This window comes from Canis lupus, chromosome 19 (genome assembly GCF_048164855.1).
Source record: "Canis lupus baileyi chromosome 19, mCanLup2.hap1, whole genome shotgun sequence".
In the NCBI taxonomy this organism is placed as follows: Eukaryota; Metazoa; Chordata; class Mammalia; order Carnivora; family Canidae; genus Canis; species Canis lupus.
Window position 1 is genome coordinate 34,988,016 of NC_132856.1, and position 24,429 is coordinate 35,012,444.

General features: G+C 42.4%; 1 protein-coding gene across 3 annotated transcripts in view; it reads left to right on the plus strand.

Annotated features, from left to right (window-relative positions):
* Nucleotides 1-24,429, plus strand: part of ARHGEF3 (Rho guanine nucleotide exchange factor 3) — a 303,880-nt gene that overhangs the window by 74,077 nt on the left and 205,374 nt on the right. For all 3 annotated transcript variants that reach the window (XM_072785778.1, XM_072785777.1, XM_072785779.1), the window contains one exon: nt 22,468-22,534. In XM_072785778.1, coding sequence (XP_072641879.1) covers nt 22,468-22,534 — 67 coding nt within the window. The remainder of the gene's footprint in view (nt 1-22,467; nt 22,535-24,429) is intronic.

A 24,429-nucleotide genomic window follows, 5' to 3' on the forward strand; every position in this document is an offset into this window, starting at 1 on the left:
AGGGGCTCATTTCCTCCCTCCCTGCCCTATAACATACCCACCTATCTAACCTGTCATGTGTCTGACTGTCCCTCCTGGAATGAGTGCTTCCTCTATGAGGAACAGTGTTAGGCTCTAGGAAAACAGTGATCAATGTGGCAGGTGGGATCCCTGTCCAGAGGGAGGTATTGTTATATAGTGGAACCAGAGCATAAAGAACCCAGAGGAAGATAGCAGATCATAGGTTCCATGGGCAATATATGTGGGGTTGCAGGCCACTGATGTGGTGGTGGCCCAGTCTCTGTGGCTGTCCTGCATTAATGGAGCCTCTCCACATTGGGGGCCTGGTTAAAACAATGGATTTAGAGTTTCCCCATGGAAGAGGCATCCGGCTGATGCTCGGGCTGGGGGACCCCTCTGTATGGCGTTCACAAAAGGCTTTATGTTCACATGTATACAGGTCAGTTGTTGAACTGGGATTGTCAGTCTGAGAGGGAGACGTTGAACCTGGCCTGGCTTTCTGAGCTGCAGAAGGCCAGTGCCACAAATGCAACATTCTTTGATGCTGGAAATTAAGGGCTTATTTGTGACATCCCAGGCCACTATGAGAGGCAGAGGGAGATTTTCAGAAAGCTTTATGAGCACAGCAGAGTCTGAAAGGAGGTACCTGAGGCCAGAGGTGACCAACTCTGCATGAAATAGGGGCCACACAGGTACCTAAAACCAGTGGCCCGGGCAGTGCAAGGTTCAGAGTAGGGAGAGGAAGAGACCTCAAAACCCCAGACCCACCTACCTGCAAGGGGCATCTGCCACTCAGGCCCAGCTGACCCTTGTCATATGTGGGAACATGGGCCCTCTGTGACATTCGGCTAGATATCTGATTTTCAAATGAAATCCTCCAGCTTTTTAAATGTTGGAAGCTACCTTTATATGACCTTATTGGTCATATAAAATATATTAGCAGTCTACCTATTTTTGACTTGCACCCAAAATTTAACTTCAAGATTAAATTATGATTTTTATTGGTTATTTGTTACATTTTTATTTTGTGTGCTTTTATAATGAATATAAAACATTTTTATAAGCAAGAAAAAAGAAAGAAACATCTCTATAACCCAAAGGGCTAATTACCCTTTCATTCTTAGTCATGCTATCTGGACAGGTGGGGATGGCTGTTGGAACTTTCACTCAGGGAACAGGAAAGAAGACCCATATCCAAGAGATCCCAGGGGCTGCTGACTGAGGCAGTAGGTGGGGGTCTGAGGGCCTGTTTTGTGCTGGGCACCATCCTCTGTGTACTCTGTATAATCATTCATTCCTCATTCATTAATTCACCAGATATATACTGAGCACCTATGGATGTTAAGCACTGTACTGTAGCCCCCAGGATACAGCAGTGAACAAAGTGGGCAAAAATCCTCACCCTTGTGGGATTCAAGTGGGGGAAATGAACAAGAAATGATAAGTAGTACGATAGGTCTGATGGTGATAAACACCATAAGAAACAGGTAGGGGTAGGAAAGAGCAAGGCTGGGGAGGTCTAAAGTTAACAATAAGGTGGTCTGGGAAAGTCCTACTGAGAAGAGACCCAAAGGAAAGGTTTCACTCCATTACACATGTATTGCTCACTTACTGTGTCAGGAACTGTGTTAGGCACTATGGAGGGTCTCCAGGGAACATTCCCATTTTGTGATATACTTCTTTTTACAAACTTGGAAACAAAAACTTAGTTTTGGGCAGCCCGGGTGGCTCAGTGGTTTAGTGCCGCCTTCAGCCCAGGGCGTGATCCTGGAGACCTGGGGTCGAGTCCCACGTCGGGTTCCCTGCATGGAGCCTGCTTCTCCCTCTGCCTGTGTCTCTGTCTATGTGTGTGTGTGTGTGTGTGTCTCATGAATAAATAAATAAAATCTTTAAAAAAACGTAGTTTTTTGGTTGCATATGGCAGAAGTACAGTGCACACTTGCTTAAATTAAATAATAAAAAAAAGGACTCACTTAATTGGCAAATCCAGTGATAGTTCTGTCTTCAGGCATGGCTAGATCCAGGTGGCTAAACTATGTCACCAGGAATCCATCTCTCTCCATCTCCCACTCTACTTTCTCCAAATTAGCTTCCTTCTCAGATGGGCTCTCTGACCAAGATGCCTGCATAATTCCAAGTTTCTACCCCATCAGCTCAAATATTGCACTAGAGGACTGCATCTCTTTTCTTTAACTCTAGCAAAAGTCCCAGATTTCTTTCTCATTATTCCAGGCCAGGTCACATGCCCATCTTGGAAACCTAGGAGGGGATCCCTCAACAGAAGATCAGGGTGCCACTGGCAGAAGAAGGGAGATGAAATGCTGGACAGTAAGAAACTACCAACGTCCATCCTGGCAACACTTGCCAGGGTGGAAGAGAGCCTGCAAATGAGGATGTCTTCCAGGGCCCCAGTATGTCACCCACAGACTGTGTGACCTTGAGCCAGCTCTTTGTCTAAATGAGAGTGGTAGACTAGCTGGTTCTCTGAGGATCCTTCCAGCTCTTAATATGTTTGAGTTTTAGGCACATTAGTGGAAAACAGACACTATTTCATTAAATTACTGGGTTTGAAACAATACAGCCTTATGGATCCTGGTGGAACACATGGGTGTTTTTTTCCTCCAACAACTAGCTCTTTTGATGAATTGCTGAGGAAGCTGTGGGGGACATAAGACTTGCCTCTGCTTGAGCCGTGTCATCTCCTGGTAGCACCCACCTACAACTTTGGCCATATATATGCAAGGAAGCTTCATAAACCTTTTAGTCTGGTGGTGGGAAATGAACGCATTGCCATGAATTTCATGCCCCAAAGGCCAGAATGGCACAGTATGGAAGATTTAGCCTGGCTTCACCTCCCAGCATGAACCTGTGAGAAGGCCATAGTTTAAACAACACATGACTATCAACAGCTGTGGGGAAAACCAGCTGTGTGGATGTCAGTGTGAGTGTCCAAGACACCGATTAGATGTTTCAGTCCAGAATTCCATTTTAATGGTTATGTCTCATCTCTACAGTTAGACAAATACCAGTGTATTTCCCCAAGAAGATAGGGAGGGGTCACAGCGGTTGCTCCTTGGTGACTATGCTAATGTCATTTACCATCTCTGTTCATGAGATGTCTATGGGGCCAGTGTCTGTGCTACATGGTGGAGGACTTCGCCATGATTCATGTCAAAGCTAGAAGCCATGCACCACTCTTCCAAAGGAAGTATTAGGTATGTGAGTGTTGGGCTGAGCCATGCAGTGCCAGAGATGGAGGTGGGGGGCAAGAGCCCTGGGGCCCAGCTAATTTGGTTCAAAGCCCAGCAGTGTTGTTGCTTCCATTGTTGGAGCAAGTTACTTGAGCTCTCTGAGCGTCAGTTTCCCCATCTGTAAAGCGGAACAGTAATAGCACCTACTCAATAGAGTGTTGTCAGGATTAAATAGGAGAACACGTGTCAGGTTTGGGTCAGTCAGAATAATGACTAATGGTGGTGGTGGAGGTGTCAGACCAAAGCAGCCATGGACTCATAGGAGATGGAGCAGTAGCATATTTATAATGGCTATCACCTGTGGTGCTTATTACATGATAGGCCCAGACACTTATGTGACAGACACATTCTAAACTCTGCTTAAGTACATTAGCTCAGCCAGATCTAAGCTCAGCTAGATAATGTAATCATTCGTGTTAGCTCAGGTGGGTACTGTTGTCATTGTCATTTTGCTGAGGAGGGAACCGAAGGACAAAGAATTAAGTAACTTGCCCAAAGTCACACAGCCAGTGAGTGGTGGCTGTGGGGGTTGAGCCCAAGCAGCTGAGTCTAGCTCCTTGTTCTAACCACTACTCTTTACAGTCTCACTAAAATAGAGCAACACAGAGCTTCCTATAGGTCAGGAAATGTTCCAAGCACTTTCTAGAGATTGGTTCATTTAACCCTCACAACCAGCTCTCTGAAGTGGTTGCTATTCTTCATATTTTATGGATGAAAAAGTGGCAGCACCCATAAAGAAGTAAGGACACGGAGGGAGTTCACATCCTGCTTAGCTGGGTGGTTTAAGACAGGGAAGCTGACCTCACTGAGCCTTTGGGTTGCTGTGGGGTAAGCAGTGACTGATGTCAAGCACTGCATGTGACCTGGCATGGAGCAGGGCTTCTCTGGAGGGTGGCTGTTTAACGGTTAGTGACAGGGCCTGGCTCATGGACCCCAGCTCTGTTTCTTGTCTTGAGCTGCTCCTGGTAGCTGGAATAGGGCTGAGAGCTCTTCAAAAGGTGTGGCTTCTTAGGGAAAGAGGTCTTTGAAGAGATTTCTCTACTCCCCAGCTAGGCCCTCTGTGGGACCAGGGCATAGGTTGGCTCTACCACGGATCCTGTGTCTGGCTTTGAAGCTGACAGATCTGCCACCTGGAAGGCAAAGAGACTGTGAATCTGTCCCAGCCACTTGAGGGCAAACTATCTCCTAGATCTGGGGCTTGGTTTGCTTAGCTGCAGAATGGAGGGAGTGTGAGATGAAGCAGGCAATTAAAAGCATCAAATCCAGAAAGTTCTGTAGTTTCACAATGTAGAATAAGCAAGTCTTCTTGCCTGTGTTTTGCATAATGAACATGGAGAACTTTGCAAAACGTGCTTTTCCAGTAGCTAGTCCCTTTTTTAAAATTTATTTTTATTTTTTATTTATTTATGATAGTCACACACACAGAGAGAGAGAGAGAGAGAGAGAGAGAGAGGCAGAGACACAGACAGGGAGAAGCAGGCTCCATGCACCGGGAGCCCAACGTGGGATTCAATCCCAGGTCTCCAGGATCGCGCCCAGGGCCAAAGGCAGGCGCTAAACCACTGCGCCACCCAGGGATCCCCAGTAGCTAGTCCCTTTTGTTGGTCAGTTGAGCTGCACATAGTTCCTCCCTCTGAAACAACACAAAGCTGTATCCTCGCCACTAAGCCTGTTTGTGGTTTATTTTGTCAAATTAATTATTATGAAGGTGAAGTTCTGGGTCATTTTAACGTCCTTGGAAAATGCTGCCAAATTACCCTGTGGAAACATTATCTCAGTTCATACATTCACAATTGTGAAGCAAAATGTCTGTTTCTCCACATTCTGGTCCACCATGAAGTATTATCCTACAAAAATCATCAATTTGAAAGGCAGATGTACTCGTATTTAAATTTCCATTTTGCTAGTTACTAAGGAAGGTGAACGTTTTTCATTTGTTTATTCACTGGGTTTCTTCTTTTGTGAACTACCTGTATTATTGGAAAGCATTTCAGCTTTTTTTAAAAGCTGTTCTTTTTTTATTACAAAATTAATATATGCCTATCATGAAAGTTCAGTGTATGAATGTGTGACATAGCAAGTGAAGGTTCCTTGAGTCAATCCTAACCCTGAGAAATCACCATGGCCAACAATGTGGACATTATTCTTTCAGAATTTTCTAGAAAATTTTGAATGCTATAATTTGGCCTTAAAGATGGTTCATCCATGGCTTCAGTATCTTAAAAGTTGTTTTGCTTTTTGGGATTTTTAAAAGATATTTATTTATTATTTTTTAAAATTTTTATTTATTTATTTGAGAGAGAGACAGAGAGAGCACAAGCAGGGGGAGGAGCAGAGGGAGAGGGAGAAGCAGATTCCCTGCTGAGCATGAGTCTGATGTAGGGCTCAATTCTAGGACCCTGAGATCATGACCTGAGCCAAAGTTGGATGCTCAGTTGACTGAGCCACCTAGATGCCCCTATTTATTTATTTTTTTGAGGTGGGGAGAGGCAGGGGAATAGGGGGAAGAGAATCCCAAGCAGACCCCCACCCCCGAGTGTGGAGCCTAATGCAGAGCTGGTCCCACGACCCCAAAATCATGACCCAAGCCAAAAATCAAGTCAGACACCTAACCAACCTAGCCATCCAGGCACCCCAAACTCCTATTTTTGTTGAATAAACTTAGTTGGCTTATTTTGATGAATCAATCTTTTCAGAGAAGCCATATTGCCTAGAGGGAAGAGTACTGAATTTGGGGTACCCACTGACCACTCTCGTGTCTCCCTGAGCACAGTAGGGTGTGTGTGGACTGTGCTGTCTACTGTTCAGCCCTGTCAGTACCCCTGTGCTGTGGACAGAAGGACTTCTTGTTTTGAACGTCAGGCTGCTGTGGTATAAAGGCAGCATCAAGGGGATGAGGGCTCCTGGCCTTATGCTGGCATCAGCACCATTGAATTGGTGATAATAGTCAACAATAACCAGTATTTACTCTGTATGTCCTTTACATGCTTGGCTCTATTTATATCTCAAAATGGTTCTATAAAATGTAAAATCTAACATTATTGTTGTTTTCCATATTCTAAAATGTGGGTTCCTAGAGGCCAAACCATTTGCTTAGCATCCCCAGGTAGCAAGTGCCAGAGTCAGAACTCAGACAGCCCTGCTAGGAGTAGAGGCCCCTCAGGCAGTTAACTACCCACCCTTCAGTTCTGTACAGCCTCTCCTTGAACCCACATCTCCCTCTCAGCCTTTATACCTAGTAGTCTGGTCCAAATGCAAACAGGGGCCTGGGGAACCCCCAGTTGGTTCTCAGTATGAGCAAGTTGGGAGCAGGTAAAAACACGAGTTTCTGTGGGGCTGCATCCTTGCATCAGGGCTCCCAAGAGTGAGGAGAGCATCTTTGCCGGGGCAAAAGTGGGCAGTTGCCATGGTGGCAGCTATGGCAACATTGATGCAAGTACCAGCTCTGCTCCCACTGGAGCCCAGCTGGTGAGCTGGAGGAGGAGCTGCCCTGGAGGATGGCTGGGGGCTTGCTCTGTCCTGTGCAATGGGACTGTATTTGATAGAAATATTTGATAAATCGCACATAACTGATCAACACAGTTAATTTTTCTCTCTCTAGTTTGGTGGCCTTTATGGATTAGGTGGCCAGAAAACCCTTTAGACAATCTAGCAGGACTCAGGGGCCCAAAGCAGGCATCCTGGAACAGGCTGTCTGGCTCTGACTTTTAGTAGCCGTGGAGCACTTCCAAGTCTAACCTCAGAGGGCCGCAGCCTTCTTCTGATGGCCGTTATTTTCAGGGCCCCTAGGAAAACTAAATGAACTAATCCACATAATAAGCACAGCACTAATAGCATTATTATTGTTGTTGAAATAATGATATTACCCTGTCTTACTCAGAATTTCTCTTACTTTGAGTAATTGTCTTGCTCAGAATTACTCTCTCTTATCCAGGACTTTAGGGGTGGCTTGCTGTTTGTCATAGTGATGAAATAATCTCAGTTTGAATGGTCTCCTTGGCATTATCTTTTCCTTTTTCTCCATATATGCAGCCGTGGTCCCACCCTACCACCATATTTCACTGAGAGTTTGGGAATAAACATGCTTTTATGTGTGGCCCCAGGCACTGCCAAAAAACAGCATTTATAGAGCTTCTAATTACCTTGGAGACTGTGGTAGGTCCTGTATCAGAAAGTCAATAAACTGCTTAAAGCAATACTGGCTAAAATTTAAGAATTTTTGGTGTTTTTAACTGAGTTAGAATCAACAGAACATTTGTTAGAGATGCCCATTTCTGAATCCTAATTTTTAGGATTGCAATTTTCATTTTTAAGGTGTTAGGTCACCTACATGCTGATTCATTTATTAGCTTCTGATCAATATGTTATTATTTATTAATTTATTTATTTGAGAGAGAGAGAGAGCATGAGCAGGAGGGAGAGGGAGAGGGAGAAGGAGACTTCCCACTGAGCATGGAGCCTGACTAGGGGCTCTGTCTCAGGACCCTGAGACTATGACCTGAGTTGAAGTCAGATGCTCAACTGACTAAACCACCCAGGTGCCCTTGATCAATATATTATTGAATAAAGTGTGAAGTCTTTCTTCTGCCCTACCTTGGGCAAAAAAAACCCTCATACCTATTGGATAGAAACTAAGAAAGTATGGTGTCTGTAAATATAATTTTTGATTTAGAGCTTTTCAGGATTTGAAAAAAAATGAATTTATCTCCTTCCTTTTTGTTTCTGATTTGTATACAGTTTGATAGAACAATTCTAAAGACTTTTCTTACTTTTCTTTTTAAGACAAAAATTGGAAAGAGAGTTCAGGGTGATTTTTTAAAAACATTTTCTAAGAGTTGTTTATTTGATTCAGATCCCTTTAAAACATTAAGGAAACTCAGCCATTAAAATTTTTAAACTAAAATTGCAATTTTATCAAAGTAACATGCACACAGTAAAAATATACCAATGAATCTGCATGGATTTTTATTGCCGATGTAGAAAAACCAACACATAATACTAATCTCTGATTATTATTATTATTGTTATTTTTAAAGTCCAATGGCACTTCATATAAAGAGAAACCAACCAGTAACATTGGCTTCTGGCCTAGCACACAGTAAGCATCTTTTCCAACTTCTTTTCTCTGTTGTCACTGCTTATGCCATGGTTTTAACATGTTTCTCTGTTTTCTGGAGCCAGACCATCTGGGATTAAAACCTGGCTCTGCCACCTACTAGCTGTATGATTTTGGACAAGTCACTTGACCTCTCTGGGCTTCAGTTTCCTCATCTATAAAGTGGGAATAATAAAAGTATTTACTTATAAAATTGCTTTGAGGGTTAAATGAGTTAATATTTATTAAGGACTTAGTATCTGATGGCACATGATAAGCATTTTTTTTTTTTAAGTAAACTCTTAAAAACATGACCTCCATGATGGAGAGATTGAGGATTCTCTTGGTCCATATAAATAAAAGGTCACTGGCACTGGTAAGTTGCGATGACCATGCCCTGATCCCACATCTGTGCAGTTGAGGGGCCAGAGGCTGTCATCAGTGGAGAGCTTCAGTTTTTCATTTCAGATAAGGGGGGAGTGCCTCTCAGTGTTGGCTCATGGGGAGACTGGGTACGTACAAGGAGTCCTGGTTAGAAAAACACACACTCTGGAAAGAACAGGCTCTCCCCAGGCAAAACTTTAGAAAAACAACAATCTGCTGCTCCTTGATTAAAGGGTAGAAAACTAATTATCCTTTCCGGAGGGACGTGAGGCCTCTCTCTGCCGGACTGTGACCTGGAGATGCAGGATGTGGATTTCCTTAGGATGTAATGAAGCCTTTCCCATTGAAAATGTGCCATAATTCAGATGGATGCAGGTGGGGACAGGGAGAATGATCCCCTTGCTTTTAAAAGTGACCCCTAAATGTTTTAGAAACATCATCTGTAGGTCAGCACTTTGAGAATATGAAACAATAATTTTCCTAAATTGGATTTCCAAAATACCTCTATTACAAAACATCCTTTTAAAAATATTCTGTAATTTCTGCTAATTAGACCAGCTTACAATTAGCTGAGTTCAGATTTGGTGTTGCCTATGAGAAGCCATTCAATCCACTGATGATATAGATCTGAATGCCAATGAGAGGAGTAACTGGAAAACACATTATTTCCGTGATGAATAAATGCCAAGTAGTATTAATTCTAGTTTCTTTAGTCAAGGGAAGGGAATGAAACATTCCATCTTGGGATAATTTGTGTATGAGTTTCCTCACTGTTGTCCATACCATCCTGTTAGAGATGCAAAGTTCCTGTTGACCTGTACTGTTTGGCTGGAGATATCAAGGAAGTTCAAAAAAGTCTTGCAAATATTTATTGACCATCTATCATGTGCCAGGTGTCCTGAGGTGGGAATAAAACATTAAAAAGACCGATGAAGGAGGCTCCTGGGTGGCTCAGTTGATTAAGCGTCTGATTCTTGATTTAAGCTCAGGTCATGATCTCAGGGTCATGGGATCAAACCCTGCATTGGGCTCTGTGCTCAGCAGGGAGTCTGCTTGAGATATTCTCTCTCCCTCTCTCTCTCTCCTCCACCCCCATGCTCACTTGCTCTCTCTCTCTCAAATAAATAAATCTTTAAAAAAAATATGAAATGCTCACCCTTAGGGAGTTCACATTTTAATGACTTCAGTGGACTGGCCAATACCTAAGATCCTTATCAACCTAGATTTTCTACAGACATGCTTCTAGATTATTTTGAGCCAAGCCTCTCTCAGCTCTGTTCCCACCTCCATTCACTTTATCCTGTCAAGTCACCAGGGACCCGTGCTTTGCTGAATTTCAGTAGGTATTTCTCTATCCCCTACTTAATGATGTAGTTGAGCACTCCCTCCCTGAAACACTTTCTTACTTGGCTTCTGGAACGTTCCTCTCCCTTGGTTCTCCCCTCACCAGAGTGTGGCTCCTCCTCGGTCTAAAAGCTGATGCTCTTGGATATACTCTTCAGTTTCTTGTATCCAGCTGCTCACTCTAATCTCCATTTCAAGATCCATACCAATTCAGATCATCTGTCTGCTCTGGCTTTTGTCCATTAGTCTGTCCCTCCCATAAGTCTTCTCTGTCCTCCCAGTTGCTCAGGTTAAAATTCTTAGAGCATCTTTGATTTTGTTTTAATTTCAGCCTCCATATCCCACCCACTGGCAAATCCTGTTACCTTATCTTCAAGTATGTATATAATTGCACTACTGCTCACCACCGCTGCCATCTTGGTCCACGGCTCTGCTGCCCATCACCTGGGCTACTGCAGGAACTCCCTCACCAACCTCTCTGCTCCTTGTCTTGCCCCCTCCAGTGTTCTCCCTACACAGCATTGAGAACAGCCTTTTGAAACATAGATCCTGTCTCTTTTCTGCTCAAAATCTTTCTGTGGCTTCCCATCTCGCTCAAACTAAAATTCAAAACCTCGCAGTAGTCTGTAAGACCCTTACCATCTGGTTTCTCCTCCTCAAACTTCCCCAAGCCTCAGTTTCCAACTTGAAAATGGATGGATGTGGTGAGATAGACATCATAGGGTTGTTTGAGGATTAAGTACAATAATTCCTGTACTGTGCTTTGTGTACACTGAGAGCTTAATAAACATTAATAAACATTAGCTCCAAATATTTGCTGAGTGTCTACTATGTGCCAGGCATCACTGTGGGCAGAAGGGATGCTGCAGAGTAAAATGCAGTTCCGTTCTCTCAGAGCTTACATTAGGAGGTGATCAATTCTATGGAGAAAAACAGAGCAGAGTAGGGGAGGGGGCAGATAGTAGGAGTAGCGGCTCTTTGTGTGGTCTGGACTCACTGGTTTGTGATTTGGATTTGGTTTCAAGTTGGAAACTGAGACTCAGGGAAGTTCTCTAAGTTGCCCAATATCACCTGATAGAGTTGGGCTTGAACTGGGTCTTGGGGACTGCAGCATCCATGCTCTGACCACCTTGTATGTTGCTTTCCTGTTTGGTGGGTGTAGTTTGTGCAGAAAGGTTTACAGTGGCTGCCCAACACATAGAAATGTGAATAAGCAATCTCTGGCCCACCCCGGACTTGAAATACACAAATGGACAGGAGCACTCCTCCTCCACCAATGCAAGGCTTGAACTCATGACCCTGAGATCAAGACCTGAGTTGAGATCAAGAGTCAGACGTTTAACGGACTGAGCCACCCAGGTGCCCTCAAGCATATGCACTTTTAACTGCTGCACCAAACTGCTGCTTCATGGCACCACTTACAAAACATTAAAATTTACCATTAAGAGGTGTTTTGTTTTGTTTTTTCTGGGAGACTGAACTCATGAAAAGTTGTTCTGAAGATAAAAGCTTTGCAGGAAGCTCAAGGGTGAAAGAGAAATGCAGCAGAATGCCTCATGAGGTGGAGCAAAGGATGGAATGGGTATTGCTGCAGACTCTCTGAACACAGAGAACCAGGGCCAGGAGTGGAGAACGGGAGGAAGTGGAGAAAGCCAGAGTGTGGGAATTTTTATCATTGTTGAAGGATTCACATAAATATGTGTCTCTGAAATGGGGACTTGTAGGGCAGATTTCTCACAAGTGCTGATAAAACTTAACATCTAAGCCATTTTTGTCAGTTCCCAAGCTGCACAGAATGCTTACTCTCCCTGGCTTTTATTTACATAAATCCTGCTTCTGGTATAGTTAATGATATTTTATTTTGCATGATTATTTCATGAGGATTTTTCATTAGATATATATTTTTTATTTTGCCTGAAAAACTATCTTTATTTTACCCTATTTTTTAAACTAAAAAAATTTTAAAGCAGTGAAACATGGCTCTCCCCCCTTTAAAAAGGTTTTAATTTAAATTCCAGCTAGCTAACATACAATGTAATACTAGTAGTTTCAGGTGAGCAATATAAGGATTCAGCACTTCCATATGTCACCTAGTGCTTATCAGGACAAGTGCATTCCTTAATCCTCATCATCTATTTCACCTGCCTCCCCCCACCCCTGACCCCCCAACCCATTGGTAACTATCAGTTTGTTCTCTATAGTTAAGAGTCTGTTTCCTGGTTTGTCTCTCTCTCTTTCTTCTCCCTTTGCTCATTTGTTTCTTAAATTCTACATATGAATGAAATCGTATGATATTTGTCTTTCTCTGACTGACTTATTTCATTTAGCATGATACTCTCTAACTCCATGCATGTCATTACAAATGGCAGGAATCATTCTTTTTTATGGCTGAGTAATATTCCATTCTGTATATATACCACATCTTCTTTATCCATTCATCAGCCAATGGACCCTTGGGCTGTTTTCATAATTTGGCATTGTAGATAATTCTGCTATAAACATGAGAGTGCATGTATCCTTTTGAAATAGTATTTTTTTTTAAAGATTTTATTTATTCATTCATTCATGAGAGACACACACAGAGAGAGGCAGAGACACAGGAAAAGGGAAAAGCAGGCTCCATGGAGGGAGCCCGACATGGGACTCGATCCTGGGTCCCCAGGATCACACCCTGGGCTGAAGGCGGCGCTAAACCGCTGAGCCACCCAGGCTGCCCAGTTATTTTTTATATTCTTTGGGTAGAGACATGAAAAAATGCTCAACATCACTGATCATCAGGGAAATGCAAATCAATTCTATAATGAGATACCACTTCACTCCTATCAGAATGGCTAAAATCAACAACACAAGAAACAACAGGTATTGGCAAGGATGTAAAGAAAGGCGAACCCTCTTGCACTGTTAGTGGGAATGTAAACTGGTACAGTCCCTGTGGAAAACAGCATGGAGGTTCCTCAATAAGTAAAAAATAAAACTACCCTACAATCCAGAAATTGCACTATTAGGTATTTACCCAAAGAATACCCTCCCTATTAAAAAATTGTGGTAAAATACACATATTTACCATTTTAACCATTTTAAATATATAGTAATTCGATGGCATTTAGTGCATATACAGTGTTGTGTATCCATCACCACTATCTAATTCCACAATGTTGTCATCACTGCAAAAGGAAATTATGTACCCAATAAACAGTCATTTCCCACTCACTCTCTTTCCATCCGCCCCTGACCACTACTAGTCTGCTTTCTCTCCTTATGGATTTGCCTCCTCTGGGTATTTCATATAAATAGGATCATACAAGGTGTGGCCTTTTGTGTCTGGCTTCTTTCACTTTGCATAATGTTTTCAAGGTGCTCCATGTCATAGCATGTGCCAGTATTTCATTCGTTTGAATGACGTCCATTGTAGGCATATGCCACCTTTTGTTTATCAATTTTCATTCATCAGTTGATGGAATTTAATATATACCTTTTAATATGGTTACTAGAGCACCAGGTAGTGCCAGACACTTTGCTACATGCTCGCTCCTAAGTCTATAAAGAGCCCTTACATATCCATAACAAAAAAAAAAAAGAGAGAACATCCCTTTATATAAATGAATAAGTGACCTAAACAAAAGGCAAACTACAAATATAATCATTTTATGGGTTAAAAAATCATTTAAATCTGTTCTTTTTAGTTCATTCTGGAATTAGTTTGATTAGTTCATTCTGGAATACATCTGATATCTGTATTATTTAGGACCAGATCATAGACATCCCAGTGTTTGGGATAATCCCCATTTGGGAAAATTTTTATCTGTTGCTCTATTCAAGTAAAGTTGTGACCTGAAAATAATTTCCTATATTTTTTCCAGAGACCACATCTTAGAGCCTTTGTAAATATTTTTTTCTTCTTATTTTTTCTGAATTTAGATGGATACTAAAATCATTTTAGAGAATGTCTCACTTTTCAAGAGGATCTCAATTTAGAGATTTTGGTGGTTGGTCACTAACATACAGCCATGAGATGTAGAGCCATGAATTTTCAAAATCTGAGGCTCTTTGAAACTAATGAGTTGTTTTTCTACAACTGTGCTGTCCAGTATGATAGACACATGCCATGTACTGCTACTGAGCACTTGAAATTGACACAAGAGTATAATACTCATTGGATTTTTAAAAATTTATTTATTTATTTATGAGAGCACAAGTAGGGTGGGAGAGGCAGATGGAGAGGGAGAGAAGGAATCTTAAGAAGGCTTCACCCCCAGTGTGGAGCCTAATGTGGGGCTCCATCTCATGACCCCTAGATCATGACCTGAGCTGAAATTAAGTTGGATGCTTAACCGACTGAGCCACCTAGGCACCCCAGTAACATATTCATTGGCTTTTGAAGATATGAAAAAATGTGAAATATCTCTAATATTTTTTTCTACTCCACATTGAACTGATAATAGTATCTGGATATATTGGGTTAAATATATTATTATAAAATAAACTTACCTGTTTCTGTTTACCATTTTAATGTGACTAATGGAAAATTTAAAATTATGTATGTGGCTTGCACGGTATTTCTATTAGACAGTGCTGTTCTAAAAAAACAACTGGCAGAGGGATGGAAAAATGGGAAAAAGAAGTCTGAATGTACACTTCCAACTTCTGTGCCTTTAGAATCTTAAAAGTGCCCCATGAGAGAAGCTGCAGTGGATCTGGATGCCTACATTAGCCTCCCTGCTGGTCTCTGCCTTCATTCTGGACCCCTCTGTTATCTTCTCTTCCCTCCGGCCAGAGGGATTTTTCTAAAGGCGAATCTCATGTTGTTTCCTACTGTATAGCCTTAGTGGAGCCTCCTCAGCCCACGGCTGACCTCCCAATCCTAGCCTTTAAGGCTCTGCCCTGTCCAGTTCTGGCTGCCTCTTCAGCCTCACCTTAATCCTCTTGGCCTCCTTCCCCACCTGTCAAGGTCTTTCAGTAAAAATTATTATGATTTTCATTACATAATACATTTCCATAGTAAAGATTTAAAAATACATAATGTAGGGATGCCTGGATGGCTCAGTGGTTAAGCGATCCCAGAGTCTCGGGATCGAGTCCCGCATCAGGCTCCCTGTATGGAGCCTGCTTCTCCCTCTGCCTGTGTCTCTGCCTCTCTCTCTCTCTCTCTCTCTCTCTCTCTCTGTGTCTCTAATGAATAAATACATAAAATCTTCTAAAAAACTACATAATGTAAAAGATGATGTCCACATCTATGCTTCCCGCCCCCTACCCTGGCTACACACATAATCAGCATCAACAGTTGGGCATGTGCCCTTCCAGGGCCCTCAGGAGGTATACACATAGCTGATTCTATACGTGTGTGTGTAAACACAAATGAGTTTATGTGTTGTCCTGTTGCTTATCCTACATTATGTATTTTATAGTCTTTGCTGGTGAAGGCATTATCTTTAATGGATGCCTTTGTGTTTTATATAGCTTTGCCATAATTAATTCGTTTATTATTATTATTAATTATAAACTATTTCACCCATATAGCAAAATATAGGCTGTTGTAACTTTCATCTCTGTACCCACCATTTAATAGACATCATTTTGCCCTGTTGGCTTCAGAATTTTTATGTGAGGGGTGCCTGAGTGGCTCAGTTGGTTAAGCCTCTGCCTTTGGCTTAGGGTTTAGGTCATTGATGGAGCCCTGCATCCGGCTCCCTGCTCAGAGGGGAGTCTGCTTGTCCCTCTGCCCCTCTCTACCCTCTGCCCTCCCACCCCCGCTCATGTTCTCTCTCAAATAAATAAAATCTCTAAAAAAAAAAAAAAACTTTTATGTGAATAAATGGAACATTACAGGTAGAGATGAAGCCTCAATGGGTCCCAGTCCAGTCTCTTTTCCCTCTCAGTCCCCAAAGGGAGCCAGTCTTATCCAGTTGATAAATCCTTTTTATCTGTAGTCTTACTATGTGTATGTGTGGCTATAAACAATAGAGTGTTACTTTGTGAGATTCTAAATAGTATTATATATCATGCATATCTCCTGCAACTTGGATTTTCTTTCTTTTTTTTTTGAGTTTTTCATTAATACATCATCCTACATGGTCTTACATTGCAAGGAATGAATATAGTTTTATTTAAGAATCCTTTATTGACGACATTTAGGTTGTCATACTTAGCTTCCAGTTTTTCAAATGTGCCATCTCTCTTTTACATCTTAACTCTTGACTTTTAATTTTAGTAGTTTTGCCAGTTTTGCCTATTTTGGTAATCTTTGCAAAGGTCAGCTTTTTATCTCCTGCATTTTAGCTTGCTTTCCTGTGGCCTGGCCCATTGCTCCCTGTTTTATCACCTGGCTGAGTCCTCATCTCTGTCAGGTCATAGGGAGGGCTCATTTCCTCTGGGAGGACCTCCTGGCTCCTCAAATGATTGAGCCCCTTTGTCACTCCTAACACAGCTCTTTTTTTTTTTTTTTTTTTTTTTTTTTTAAAGACTTACTATGTTGTCTGTCTCTCTCGTCCTTTTGTAAGCTTCATGAAAGCAGACACTGGATTTGTGTCATTCACTAATGTCTAGTACTGTGCCTGCCCCATAGGAGCTGTTCTATAATATTGGAGATAAATTAATATGTGAGCCCCTGTGATTGGGTACAGAACCCTTCTCCAAAGGGTGATGGCTGTCTTTCAGGGTGCATTCTCAATGGGACTGTTGCAGAAGATCCAACTAGTGCTGAGTGATTGTATCAGTTGACTATTTCTGAGGTTCTGTGATCCTTTCCCCACACAATTTATCAGTAAAAAAAGAGCTGGAGTTGCAACCATGGCATGAGTGGAATGAAACTGAGTGTGGTCTATGAACTATGGAAACATGTTAGTGGGTGGTGCCTTTGTGCTTTTGTTTAAGAGACAAGCCAAAATGATCAGCTTTCCATTGGCAAACTACCTCTTCACAGTGAGCTTCTCCACAAATATGGGGTCTTCACCAGGCTAACCACCTGCCAGTCCATCCTCAATTATGTACCACTATCAGACCTAAGAAGACATTTACCTGAAAGAGACTGTCACTGTCTTAACTGGTCCAAACAGAATAAAAATAACTGGCATAAGGGCGCTTGGGTGGTTTAGTTGGTTCAGTGTCTGCCTCTTGATTTCAGCTCAGATTGTGATCCCAGGGTCACAGGAGTGGGCCCCAAGTCAGGCTCCGTGTTCAGAGGGTTGTCTGCTTCCCCTCTCTCTCTGCCTTTTCTCCTGCTTGCATACTGTTTCTGCCTCTCTCAAAATGAATGAATAAATCTTTTTTAAAAAAACTGGCACAAGTGGTACCATATTCTGCACTAATTTCTTTTATAAAATGTAGCTTTATGACTTTCCTAGGAATGCTACAATTGTCTTCATGGATATAGAGAAATAAAACAAAAGAAATAAAAGGAAAGTTGGTTTTTAAAAAAATATTTTTATTTATTTATTCATGAGAGACAGAGAGAGAGAGAGAGAGAGAAAGAGAGAGAGAGGCAGAGACATAGGCAGAGAGAAAAGCAGGCTCCATGCAGGGAGCCCGATGTGGGACTTGATCCTGGGACTCCAGGATCACGCCCTGGGCTGAAGGGAGGTGCTCAACTGCTGAGCCACCCAGGTGTCCCAAAAGGAAAGTTTTGTTAGCATGATGTTCTGAGTTGAGAATTAAGACATTGAAATATTTAAAACATAAACAACATGCTGGCTAAGGTGGTACTCTTTGGGAAGGGAAATAGGGTGGGAGGCATGAAATTAGACAAGGAATGGAGGGAATCACTTTTCATGGTTCCATTGTGTTCGTATTTGTAGTCATGTTGTAGTCTAACAAATATGACAGGTTGAAGACTTTGTTTTTATTTTCCTTCTATTTTATCTAATGTATAAGAATTAGTGTGAATTTCACTGCTGTTCACATGTGCCTTACCAATGGTAATGATAAGTAACATTCCTTTTTACTTGGTTAAAGAAGGAGGCTTCAAGATGCTCCTCCTTGTGATGAGTTGTCAGAAGGTCAGTAGAAGCCTACCATTATGTCACAATGCTCACATCATTCACCTCACTTCATCTGATCTCATAGGCATTTTATCATCTCACATCATCACAAGAAGGGCAATACAGTACAATAAGATATTTGAGAGAGAGAAGCCACATTCACATAACTTTTATTACTACGTATAGTGTTATAATCCTATTTTTTAGAGAGGGGGAGGGGTAGTGGGAAAGGGAGAGAGAGAATCTTAAGTAGGCTCCATGCTGGGTATGGCTATCACACGGCTCAATCCCACGACTCTAAGATCATGACCTGAGCTGAAATCAAAAGTGGCTCACTCAACCAACTGAGCCACTGAGGTGCCCCTGTTATATAATTCTATCCTATTAGGAGTTATTGTTGTCATTGCCCTTATGCCTCATTCATAAATTAAACTTAATTATAAGTAGTATGTGTAGGAGAAAACATAGCATGTACAGGGTTTGGTCATTTCCATTGATTTAGGCATCCACTGGGAGTCTTGAAACGTACCCTTTTTAAAAATAAGCTATACACCTGATGTGGGGCAGGAACTCACAACCACAAGATCAAGAATCACATGCCCCACCAACTCAGCCAGCCACGTGCCCCTGATACCTACCCTTCATGCATAAGGGGAGACTACTGTAGTAGCTAACTTGAGCATCTAGCAAGTACCAGATTCTCTGCCATTTTATATAGCACTTAAATGCTTCAATTTTGTGAAAAAAGATCATTATCCCCATTTTATAGATGAGAAAATGGAGACTCAGAGGGAGTAGAGAATAGGTAGCCTGGTTGAAGTCCCCCAGCAAGAAAGGGAGGGAGCCACTCTTGGAGCTAGCATCACATAGTGCATGGGCAGCAGAAGCTTCTGAAACCCATACTCTCAGGAGCTGCTCTGGAAATGGTCATTAATCCTCTTCCCAAGGTGGTGGGAAAAAGTTTGTATTTGTTTTCCTGTGGTGGGAAATACATTCGATTGCTAATCCTGAGCCCTATTGCTACTGAGCTTATTCTGTTTGAGTCCAGCCACACAGACACACACACACACCTGAATTTGAGATCATTCCCTAAATGCATCTTGAATCCTGACTTTTTGCTTCTCCTGTGGGCATTTCTCTGCCTACCATAAGCTCCCTGGAGAGGGGAATGTTTATAACTTCTCTTCCCAACCTTTCCGACGGTTATAACCTCCTTCCAGGCAAAAGCTCTCCCTCCTGCCTCAGTGGCTTCTCTCCTGCTGCATGCCCACCCCTGGCTTCCCATCGGTTCCTCTGCAGAGATGGATGGTTACTGGTCAGCGTTGTCCTCCTGACATCTGTAGGACAGGCTGTGCTTCTTAACCACATATGTGTGCACGGCTGGCATGGATGTGAGCAGGGGAAGGGAGAGGGGGAGAAGGAGGAGGAGCAGGGGGAGACAAGCAGACTCCCCACTGAGTAGGGAGCCCAACACAGGCCAGATCCCAGGACCCTGAGATTATGACCTGAGCTGAAATCAAGTCAGACACTTCACTGACTGAGCCACCCAGGTGCTCCCCCTAAAGCTGTCCTTTAAAGCCATCTGGGTGCTAGTGTTTGGCTGGGGGGAAGGAGGGTGGATACTCTTAGGATGCCAGATTAGATTGTTGAAGGGATTCCAGCTAATGTGAATGATCTGGAAGCCTGGCTGGTGATGGAATACAAGGGTTGGGGGAAGCCTACAGTTAGAGACAGTCCTTCTCTTAGTAGGTTTCCTGGCAGTTTCCCCAGCCAAAAATGGTGTATCCAAATTTCCTGAGACTGCCTAGGATGGACAGATTTGCTCTGATCCTGTTTCTTTGCCTATGAGGCTTTTTGAGTAAGACCCTGCTAAACTGGTGCCCTCCCACAAGGAACCCTCTGGCCACATTATTCCAAAAGCATGCTGTGCCCTGTTTGATGGGGCTTCTCTCTATATGAGAGGGGCTACATCCTCTGAATCTGGAGGCAGGCACATCTGGTTATGAATCTCAACTTGGCTGCCTACCAGCTATTTGACTTTCGGCACATGGCTTAACCTCTCTGAGTCCTAGTTTATCTCATCTGTAAAATGGGGTAATGATAATATCCCCCATTATACCATAATTTATATGAAAGTATGTTATGATACAATGCTGTATTATTTATTTAAAAGTATATAATGCCTAGGCACTTGGCTGGTTCAGTTGGTAGAGCGTGTAGACTCTTGATCTTGAGGGCAAGCCCCACATTGGGTGTAGAACTTACTTTAAATAAATAAAAGTATTTTAAATATATATATATCCTTTATAATGTATCACGTATTATATATTTGTACAAAAATACTTATATATATAAAACATTCTATAGCACCATCATAACACTCCCTGTATATCATGTACTAATAATATACTGTAACATAATAACCTATTATATTGTGAGACTTACATTATTAGGGCACAGTGCCTGGCACATCATGTAATTTAATCACTGTTAATTGTTGTGATCATAATTTTCTGTGGACATGTAAAACAGGGGTCCATTTACTCACAATGTTCTGCTTGTTATATGTTGTTGCTTTGGAATCAGTGAAGCTCATCAAATAGTTAGGAAAGTAAAGCCCAATTATAACCTGGGAGAGGAGGAAACAGTATCCAGGGAGATGTTTTGTTAAATTCTAGTTTTTTTTTTTTTAATCCCAAGGGAGAAATGCTTTTTTAGAAGAACTTAGACCAACATGTTACTTAATAGAGAAGTGTATTAAATCTAAATAACCACCCACATGTTCTGTTTGCCTTGAGATGTTATTAGCCTGGGTTTTTATTGATGTATGTGTGGGTGAGGAGGAGAGTGAGGCAAGTGGGGCTGGATAGAAAGACACAGCAGGTGGGAGTTCCCATCGTTTTGGGTGAGTTGTCTCAGCTTTTCTATGTCAGATCTGGGCCTCTGGTCGAAGGCTATTTTTGGAGCCAGAATTTGGGAGGAGGGAACGGAGCTCATGCTGACTCCTTTGAGAACTTAGCAGTGATAGACCTGGATTCGGAGCGCTCATCTTGTCTTGACTGCATACTTGATGTTGTTTCTCCTGTTTTGCAATATAGGCAGTGTGAAAGCCCAAGAGATGAAGCCTCATGGTTAGGGTCACGCAGCTAGTGACACACTGTGGGATCTGAGGTCAGGCAACTGAGACCAGAATCCTGATTTCACCTATGTGCTGATAGTTGGCACTTAATATCCTTAGGCCTCCGTTTTCTTATCTATTAAATGGGTACAGTGACAAACCCTAGCTCTCAGTGTGAGAGTCGATGAGATTAATCCCATGAAGTCTTAGCATGTGCAGTTTTAAGTACACAATACCTGTTAGTGACTGCTATTATTATCACCTTGCATTTGGCTTATTTATCTTTCATGTGGTAGAGCCAATGAAGATTTTTACTCAAGTTTCACATATGGCAGAGCCTGTGCAGTGGTCACTCCTGCCGTGTGTCCCTACTGATCATGGCAGGGAAGTCAAAATACAGGTGTGGCTATCATGGGAAAAACTGACAATGCCTTTTTGGTACATCAGTGACTAAAACTTCAGAGAAAGTCCAAGATGGACCTTTCTCAGGGATGCTTTGAAGTGAGGTGGTACTTTGAGCAAACATGAAAGTTGAATTTCCATATTGACAGACACATTTTTAGGAAGGGTAATTTATTGTCCCATAAAAGCATTGTAAAAGGTGTCCCTGTAGGTATGTTGGCAGCTATAACATTGGATTTACTCCTTGGGACAGAAATAAGGTTTTGCTGGTGTGTCTGGAGCTCCCCAGCCACACTACTGCTTTTTTTCCTTCCCCATACTGTTTACCCACATCCTGCGCCCACCCCTAGAGCTTGCCTCTGTCATAGGTAAGGATACTGAATCATATGGAGGGGTTAATAGAAGAGAAAATCAGTTCCAACTGGTTAGGCAATGGCTACATGTTAGAAATATGGATTCTCCTTTAAATGTTTGCAGCTCAGGTGTGGCTTGCACCAGGTAGGGTTCCAGGCTCGCCCAGAGCTGTAAATACCACCTGATGGCATCCATTTGGGAATTGTTTGTGTATGAGAAATAAAGATCAAGATCGGGAGCTTGGTCTGATTTCTTTTTATTGCAACCCAGGTTGAATTTTCTATTCAATTTGAATTTTTAGGGGTGGGGGCTTGACTATTTCCAAGGGACTCTGGAGCTTTGGTCCTGAGGTGCTGGGAAGGAGTTCGGAGTGCATTTGGCTGCTAAGGGTTGCGGAGCTGTAGGAAAGCCCAGTGCCTCATTGGCCAGAACCGTTTCTCGAAGCATCTCTCTTTCTGGTAAAACTGTATCTGAAATAGATGATTTCCTCTGAGTGTCGAACCTGTGAGTAACGAACATGTTGTCTTGTCTTTTCTCCTCTTCTAGGCCTAGGCGGCAGCGGCAAACCAACTTCCCCATGTTCCCTTCCCCCAAAGCCTGGAATTTCAGAGGGGTAAGTGTTTTCCTGGGAGCAGTCCCTGCTCTTCTACACCCTATTCTGGCCTCTCCAGAAATGGTGCTACCAGGAGTTGGCTTTATTAATCAGTCTCTGCCAAAAGAGCTGTGTTTTAGCACTTGGAGAAATCGTGTTTGTATCAGCGGTTGTGGCTTAATTACAAAATGTGTCCCAATAAGCACCCACTGGTGTTTGCCCTGTAGGTCTTGGGCTACTGGAAGTATCTGGTAAAGAAGCCACATCACGGTTGATGGGGTGGGGTGCATTGTGCCTGTTTTCCTGGGAACCTGGAGGGACCCAGTGCACAATGAAGAAAAGAAAAATCTGAAATGGACAATCTGTTAAAATGTAGATTTACAACTTCATGGGGAGCTTGGTTTTCCAGAAGGAGAAGTCTGCAAGCTCCAAACAGATTTTTAGGGGGAGTCAGAAAAATCTCCCAATCATAAAACCAAAAGCTGTAGACCTTTAAAATTGTATAGTCAGCTCTAACCATCTCTTGATGCAAAGTTCTCTTCCTTAACATAATAATGTTAATAATAATAATGATAATAAAGTGGGAACCCTGGGTGGCTCAGCGGTTTAGTGCTTGCCTTCCACCTGGGGCCTGATCCTGGAGGCCTAGGATCGAGTCCCACATCGGGCTCCCTGCATGGAGCCTGCTTCTCCCTCTGCCTGTGTCTCTGCCTCTCTCGTGCTCTCTCTGTGTGTCTCTCATGAATAAGTAAATAAAATCTTAAAAAAAAAATGATAATAAAGTGTATGGAAGCCCTACCATTTGCTAAAATGCATTCTAGCTCTGACCTTAGGAAGAAGACCCTTGCATGTGTAAAGAATACTCAGAGCTTGTTTCACCGCCCCCTGACAGCCTTCGTGTTAGCTATTCCTTCTGCCTAGAACACAGCTCCCACTGTCTAGCACTGCACTCCTACACACACTGTAGCTGGCCCACCCACTTTATCCCTTGGGTCTAAGCCTTGACATCACCTCCTGTGGGGAGCTATCTAAGCTGAGGCATCTCCTATGGACCCCTGCACTTTCTTCTTATTGATAGGATAAGATCATTATTAGTGCCTGCTGAAAGGTGATATTAGAAGCTCCACACATCAGGTGTGTAGAGATCTTGTTACTCTCTTGTTACTCTCTCTTATCCACTGTATCACTGGGCGTAGCACATACATGCTTCATTACTTTGTTGAATGAATAAACATCTCTCACATCCATCAAACACAAAGTCCACCTCAGATTGTGTTTCAAGTTCACATCTTTGGTCTTCTCAGCACTGTTTTTACTAGTTGAAATCACCTTTAATATCCTGCCTAGATTCTTAGTTGTTTTCTCCAAGTGTGTGATTAAAAATAAATATGGATCATGGCTCTATTTTAACTAAGTTTACAGTATGGTTTTCACTGAGTACAAAGAGAAAGGTGTTGGTCTCCTAAGTAGACTTACTGAATGTAAGTCATCTCCTAAGTTATTTATGGTTTTGTGGATAAGATCCCCATTCCGCCAGGCGTGTTCAGTTGGATGATCATAAGCATTAGGTGGGAAAAGCCTTGTGTGGTCAAATAAACTTGGGACCCACTGAGAGCACCTCATTAAATATGTTCACCACGGCGAGACTTCTCAGAACCTTTGATGTGTTGCAGTGCTTGGAGACTACATTAGGGAGAGTGAATGGAGTCGATGGCATTTCCCAAAGTCATTGCCCATAAATCGTTGTTGACAATATAGTTTGTACACACTTTGGAATGGCTGACATTTATTGTCAGTTTTCAACTGTAGAGAAATTAAACCTTCTATGAGCAAGTTGGTCTTTTTTGAAAACATGTATTTTCTGCCTCTGGCCTCCCTTCAGGATACTCTACCCTTCCCTCTGATTCAGCAGTGGT